Source organism: Panthera tigris, chromosome E1 (genome assembly GCF_018350195.1).
Source record: "Panthera tigris isolate Pti1 chromosome E1, P.tigris_Pti1_mat1.1, whole genome shotgun sequence".
Lineage (NCBI taxonomy): Eukaryota > Metazoa > Chordata > Mammalia > Carnivora > Felidae > Panthera > Panthera tigris.
The window spans coordinates 40,329,011-40,336,010 of NC_056673.1; the positions used below are offsets into that span (position 1 = coordinate 40,329,011).

Genomic DNA, 7,000 nt, shown 5'->3' on the forward strand with positions numbered 1-7,000 from the left:
CCGCCGCGCGCTCCGCCCCCGGGCTATATAGGGCTGCCCCGCGGGGGTCGTGCCACCGCTGGGCTCCGTGTCCCTCCGCGCAGGCGGGCGGTCCCGGAGAGCTAGTGCCTGCCTAGGCGGCGACGGCGGCGCCCCCCTCATCATGGTGAGTGGGCGCGGGGAGGCGGGAGCGGAGGGAGCGGGCCGGGCCGGCGAAGTACCCTTACGGAAAACGGGAGTGTGGGGGGATTTTCGGGAGGAAGTGCCATGCAAATGAGCACTCGAAGTTCCGGAGTTGAGCTCTGGCTTTCTGGGCCGTGGAGTGCAGCCCGAGGTAGGGGAGACGCGAGCCGAGTGGGAGGGCGGCACGGCCGCCGCGGGAGGGCGGGTGCCGGGCGCCGCGGGAGCCGGGCAGACCGAGTCTGGGTCGGGGGTAGCGCGGGGTGGGCATTCCTCGCCTTCTCCGGCCCGCGGGCCTTGTCTGCGAAAAGCCAGGGCCAGCGCAGCGCTCGGAGTGCTGCTGCCTGGGGGCGGAGCCGCTGTGGGAGACCGCGTACCGCAACAAGCGTTACCACCTGTGGCTTTTAGCGGGGCGGAAAACAAGTGGCTCAGGGAGGTGCCGCTGACAAAGTGGTGGACAGAGCTGGACCCTGGACGCAGGTGCCCTGGACCGCGCGGTCCTGGGGCAGGCACAAAGACCACGACTTTGCGGGGGGGGGGGGGGGGGGGGCAAGGGCAGAGGAGGAGGTGGCAGGCGTGGTGAATGAGGCCCTTTGTGCGGCGCTCTCCTGCCCTGCCCCCCACCAGGCCTTCTGTGGGACCATTGTCCCCCCCCATCCCAGACAAGAGAGTATTATCTGTTGCTGCCCTTGTTCGGGGGAGGGAGGCAGTCTTTGGGTAACCCTTCTCCACCCCCACCCTCCTCTGCACACCCAGAGCCAGGGCAGCTGTGGCTTTGCCCAGACATAGCAGCCCCACCTCCAAAGAGGTCATCCTTAATAGGTGCCAGGAATATAAAATTAGGGTCCTCGCCTAGAACCACAGGCGCACACTTCACACTTTCCCTTGAGAGGTGGCAGCAGTGGGGGATCCTTGAAACTATAGCTCCAGCCAGAGGGAATTAAGAGTCGAGGAGCGCCCAGACAAGCTCTCCCCTCCCTCCTCTACAACCAGAAGCTGACCGCTACATACTACAGAGAAGGGAAAGGTCCGAGCTGCCGCCCGGCAGGGTGCCCGCAACCCCGGGGCTGCTTGTAACTCAGGGCTGGGAGCCCCGATTCGAAGGAGGCCAGAGACAAGGGGCGAGAGACTGGCGGGGTGGCCCCAGGCGAGCTGGCTGACTCTGCTCTTCCCCTCCTCACACAGAATAGAAGCTTCTCCCGAAAGAGCCACGCGTTCCTGCCCAAGATCTTCTTCCGCAAAATGTCATCCTCAGGGGCCAAGGACAAGCCTGAGCTGCAGTTTCCTTTCCTGCAGGATGAGGAGACGGTGGCCACACTGCAAGAGTGCAAGACGCTCTTCATCCTGCGAGGCCTGCCGGGGAGCGGCAAGTCCACGCTGGCGCGGGTCATTGTGGACAGGTACCGCGACGGCACCAAGATGGTGTCTGCCGACGCGTACAAGATTAACCCCGGCATTCGAGGAGACTTCTCTGAGGAGTACAAGCGGCTGGACGAGGACCTGGCGGCCTACTGCCGCCGGGACATCCGCGTCCTGGTGCTGGACGACACCAACCACGAGCGGGAGCGGCTGGAGCAGCTCTTTGACATGGCCGACCAGTACCAGTACCAGGTGGTGCTGGTGGAGCCCAAGACGGCGTGGCGGCTGGACTGTGCCCAGCTCAAGGAGAAGAATCAGTGGCAGCTGTCGGCCGACGAGCTGAAGAAGCTGAAGCCGGGGCTGGAGAAGGACTTCCTGCCGCTCTACTTCGGCTGGTTCCTGACCAAGAAGAGTTCCGAGAGCCTCCGCAAAGCCAGCCAGGCCTTCCTGGAGGAGCTGGGGAACCACAAGGCCTTCAAGAAGGAGCTGCGACACTGTAGGTGGCAGGCTGGCCAGGGTGCGGGCGGTTAGCCTCATTCGCGAGCCTTCCTCGCTGGGCACGGGGTGCTGTGTGCCCGGGACCGCGTGGTGTCCCCGCGTCGGGAGCCGGCTGTGGCAGGCAGGTGGAGGCTCACCTGGTGTGAGGCACGGTGGGCTGTGGGGGGAGGCGCTCCCCGGGGCACCTCTCCTCTCACTGCGCCCTTCCTACCCCCCCCCCCCCCCCCCCCCCCCCCCATAGAGACCACTGACCCTGTCTTCGGGGCAGGAAACACAGACAGGAAATGCATCAACATTTCGTATAACCTTAGAGGGAGGATCTGGTCCCGTTGTCTTCTAACTTGTTTTTAGCCGCAGAACCATCTTTTGAGATAAAGTATTCCACGGAGGGGGCGCCTGGCTGGCTCAGTGGGAAGAGCACCTGGCTCTTGATCTCAGGGTCATGCGTTTGAGCCCCGTGTTGGGCGTAGAGATTACTAAAAATATAAACTTAAAATATTCCATGGAATCCTAAGCTGCCCAAAACTGACAGGACTATTGTGACCTCACTGAGGATGGGTCCAGGTCTCAGACTGGTTTCCCCCCATTTTGGACCATCTTTCTACTTGCAGTGTCCCCACCCATGTTTCTGTGTTATCACTCAGAGGCAGGTGATTTGTGCCTGCGCGTTGCTCAGAGACCCTTCTTGGCTCCTAAGGCTGGAATGCTGGGAAACCAGGAAGCCGTGGAGCCTACGGTGACATCGTCCAGGTGTGACCCCTGTGCCCGGAATGGCTTGGCAGAAAAGCACTGGCCAGGCAGGGCTCCTGGTTAGAGCTGGTGGCTCTGCCTTGGAGAGTGGCTGCCTCTTGAAACTGCTTTTACCGTTAAAAACTACAATCCTTTTCTGCCTGCGACACAGCAGGAGAAATGTAATGGGCCTGCTCTCGGGTCTCCCTCCCCTGGGGAGGGTAAGCGACATCCTCGCAGGGACTAGACTCTGGGAGTAAATAGGACAGACCTAGTGACTCGGAAGCTAGCCACAGGCCTAGAGTCTGGAAATTGAAACCCCGGATACTCCAAGTCTCGCCACGTAATATCTCTTCATATCCCAAGCATGGTCTCCTCCACCAAACAGGCCTGCAAGGTACATGCTCTGGTGACCAGGTAACTTCTTGTCCAGGAAGCTCCGAGTGCAGTGGGGCACGACTCGGAGTGACCCTGGGGAAATGGGTGTATAGTCACCCTGATGGTACTTGATAAAGACAGATAAGGGTCGATCACTTGCCCCAGGCCGAAGGGCTTATGAGTGGGCTGGGATATTAATTATGCTCTGACTCCTTCCATCGTACCGCACAGTTCCAACACTCCTTTGCCTTTCTACCCTATTTTTCATGACTTGCTTCCCTCTTTCAGACGTGTAGCTGCTGAAGCCGATTCCCTTGGCCTCTGCTGCCTGTCCCTGGGTTATAGGTGCCTTAGTTTTCAAATCTGGAAAAGAGCTATAAAAATCTGCATAACTAATGTGAAGTCAGGGAATTTAGACACCTTTTTGTAGCTCTGGCGTGGCTGTTTGACCACCTAGTAAATGAGTGAATTATTGTGGATTACTGAGGAACTTCTGTTTGATCTCCAGTTTTTTGTTTTTTTTTTTCCTCTTGAGCCTCCATGGTTGTGGTGACAGATGTTGGGATGGCCCCTGCTCTCCTGCCCTGACTGCCCCACTCTCTCTCCCTGCAGTTGTCTCTGGGGATGAGCCCAGGGAGAAGATTGAACTGGTCACCTACTTTGGGAAGAGACCCCCAGGCGTGCTGCACTGCACAACCAAGTTCTGTGACTACGGGAAGGCTGCTGGGGCAGAAGAGTATGCCCAGCAGGATGTGAGTGCCCCCCAGGGACACCCAGCTGAGGTGGGGAGAGGGCAGGGTCTCCTGGAGATGGGTGCCAGCTCCAGGCAGGGACCAGAAACCAGAGAGCCTCTCAGAAGAAATGGCATCTCCTGCTCCCTTCATCCCTCCACAGGCTTAGTCACACAGATGTCACCTACCCTTTCTGGGGAGCACCCCCCTGCCCAGCACGCCACCGGCCTGTGCATTCACCCCGAAGGCCCGCCCACCAGAGCATTTTACTTTTGATGCCCGGCAGCAGACTCGTGCTCTGGCCTAAGCTTGTGTGGAGTCCCAAGGCCAGGTGTCCCCTGCCCCCAGGGAGCCTGGTGCTCTGACATCCCTGTCCCCGGGTCCTAGGCCTGGTCTTGCCCTGGAGTAGGGCGCGTGGAGGGATAGTGAGGCTTGTTGGCTTTGAGGCGCCAGACCCCTCCCTCCCGCTCTGCTGCCGCCCTAGCCTCTGCCGTGTGGTCCTTACACAGCAGGTGTCGCCCGGCCGCACGCTGCTGTCTCCAGCCTCCCCGGTGTCTCCCCTGCTCGTCTGCCTAGGTTGACGCGGCAGCCATCTTCCTGTTTATTGGTCTCCCCAACTTGCATTCTTTACTTTGGTTTGTGGTAGTGTTCTTGGCACCTAGCACAGCTGCATGAACGAATACGTAACATTGTCCACTACCATCCCAACCACTCGTGCGCGTAACAATATTTATTAAGCACCTGTTCTGCGCTAGACACAAGGGATTGTGAGCAAAAGTGGAGATGTGTTTATGGTCAGTCGGGAAAGATGGCCTTTTTCAGAGAATCAGATATAACCAGACATGTAATCAGATGTAAACCAAGGTGTACGGGGTAGATTCTGGTTGAAGGCATTGACTTCTGGCCCCACCCTGTCCTCTGGGATATTGCCTGGGTACCAGGGTGGCTTATTACCAGGATGAACCGAATAGCAATGGCATTGGCACTTGTCACATGCCTGTTACTCTTCTAGAGTCTTCACCCAGATACTCCTTTAATCCAGGCACCGAGGTAGGTTCTAGTATCATCCCTGTTTTACAGGTGAATAAGCCAACACAGCAAGGTTAAACAGCTTGCTCGGAGCCCTGCAGCTGGTGGGCAGGGGGATGGCTGAGTTCAGGGAGTCTGGCTTCCAACTCTGCCCATGTCTGGCACCTCTGGCACCTTGGCTTTGTCACATTAGCCTGAACGGTGTCCGTAGAAAGATGTCCTCCTGGAACACACGGGCTGCGTGCGGCTTTCCCCCCAGGGCTCGGCTGCCTCATGCTCACCTCTGTCAGGTCCATCCTTGGTCAGCTGTCCACCGCAGGGGCCACCACCTCCAGCTTAGCTGTCGTCCTCTCCCCACAGGTGGTGAAGAAATCCTACGGCAAGGCCTTCACGCTGACTGTCACTGCCCTCTTCGTGACGCCCAAGACTGCTGGAGCCCGGGTGGAGCTGAGCGAGCAGGAGCTGCCGCTGTGGCCAAATGACGTGGACAAGCTGTCCCCCTCTGACAGCCTGCCCCGGGGCAGCCGTGCTCACATCACCCTCGGCTGCGCGGGGGACGTGGAGGCCGTGCAGACGGGCATTGACCTCCTGGAGATTGTGCGGCAGGAGAAGGGGGGCAGCCGAGGCGAGGAGGTGGGTGAGCTACACCGGGGCAAACTCTACTCCTTGGGCAGCGGGCGTTGGCTGCTGAGCCTGGCCAAGAAGATGGAGGTCAGGGCCATCTTCACGGGGTACTACGGGAAGGGCAAACCTGTGCCCACGCACGGCAGCCGCAAGGGGGGTGCCTTCCAGTCCTGCACCGTCATCTGAGTGTCCTTGCCGTGGTCAGCCCCTTGCTCCTTACAGGGAGAGCGGGGAGAGGGAAGCATGCCTTCTGCTTCATCTTTAAGATTTTTTCTTTTTTTTTTTTTTTTTTTTTACTCAAAGTTAACCTTCTTGTAACTTTTTAAAAACTTGTAACTTTTCCTGCCCACCCTCCTCCCGCTAATGCCCAAGCTTTCAACACAAGGTGGGGTAGGAGGCACCATTCAGGAACCCAGAGCAAAGCTGCCCAGGCTGAGCCAAGCTGGGCCTGGAACTGCAGCCACAACCCCGAGCCCAGCTGCCTGTTACTGGTTCCCCTGCCCAGAGCTGGCCAGCGGGGTGGAGGGGGTCACCTCAGAGCTGCAGGTACCCACAGGGTGGTCACTGCGGCTGTGGGAAACTGGCGATGGATTCGGGGTGGGGGGGAATCCCTGGGCTTAGACCCTGGATCTTAATCATTGCAGCCCCAGGAAGTCTGGGGCTTTTTACCAGAGTAGAAAAAGGGGTGTACGTCCCACCTTTGGCCCTAAGTGCCTGTCCTCTCCTCCTCCACACTGTAACTAGGGAACAGGTGGATAAGTAGGGGAGAAAAGAGAACAGTAAGCAACAGCCACTCCCGGATGGCCACAGGGCTTCCCCCTTCCTGGGATGGGGATGGGCTGGCCATCCTTTCCAGCGGTGTGGCTCTGCTATGGGGATGGGGAGATCAAAGCCAGAGAAAGTACCTCGGTGGGGAAGCTCCTATCTTGCCGTCTGCCCAGCCCAACTTGCCCCCTTAATGCCTCTGTAGGCCCGTGTGCCTCCTCCAAAGGGCGTCAGTTGGTGGGGACCAAGAGCCAGTGGGGCGGACGCCTGGCTGTTAAGGGCCAAGCCCTGCCTGGTGCCTCCGGGAAGGGGTTTGGAACATCGGTGCCTGTGCTGCGGTTCCTGGGGTGCCCTCTGCTGCCCCCTGCTCAGTAATAGGGCCTTGCTCATTGAGTTGTTACTGGACGAAAGTGCTCGAGTTACTATCCTGGCTTTGCCCAACCTCAGTGACTTGTAAGACTGACAATGAAATAAACCGTGTTAATCCTGGCCGCGTGCAGTCTCTCTCACCCCTTCTGTGCCCAGCTCAGGCCTCCCTGGGGCCGGGGTTGGCGTATCAGGACTGGCTTTGTCCCGCAGCGTGGGGCCATCGGTCCTGTCTCCCCTCTGCTGGCCGGGCACAGCTGTGGTGAGGCTGGGCAGCTGAACAGTGTTGGCTTTCATGAGGAGGCAGAACGGAGAGAGGCTGATCTTAGACGGGCACAGAAAGTGGGGGCTGCCTGGGTCTG

General features: G+C 59.1%; 1 protein-coding gene across 2 annotated transcripts; it reads left to right on the forward strand.

The window, feature by feature from the left end:
- The first annotated feature begins 24 nt into the window (after positions 1-24).
- LOC102971900 (2',3'-cyclic nucleotide 3' phosphodiesterase) lies at positions 25-6,800 on the forward strand. 2 transcript variants are annotated; one of them, XM_042967021.1, is made up of 4 exons: positions 25-145; positions 1,345-2,014; positions 3,736-3,875; positions 5,244-6,800. In XM_042967021.1, exons 1-4 carry the CDS (start codon positions 143-145, stop codon positions 5,691-5,693), a joined length of 1,263 nt encoding a protein of 420 aa, XP_042822955.1. In that variant the 5' UTR covers positions 25-142; the 3' UTR covers positions 5,694-6,800. The 2 variants fall into 2 exon arrangements, with proteins under 2 accessions (XP_042822955.1, XP_042822956.1); XM_042967022.1 differs by lacking the exon at positions 25-145 and adding an exon at positions 268-313.
- Positions 6,801-7,000: the final 200 nt, after the last annotated feature.

Coding starts and splice junctions, on each gene's coding strand:
- LOC102971900 (XM_042967021.1), top strand. Junction 2,015..3,735: donor CAAGAAGGAGCTGCGACACT/GTAGGTGGCAGG, acceptor CTCTCCCTGCAG/TTGTCTCTGGGGATGAGCCC. Junction 3,876..5,243: donor AAGAGTATGCCCAGCAGGAT/GTGAGTGCCCCC, acceptor CTCTCCCCACAG/GTGGTGAAGAAATCCTACGG.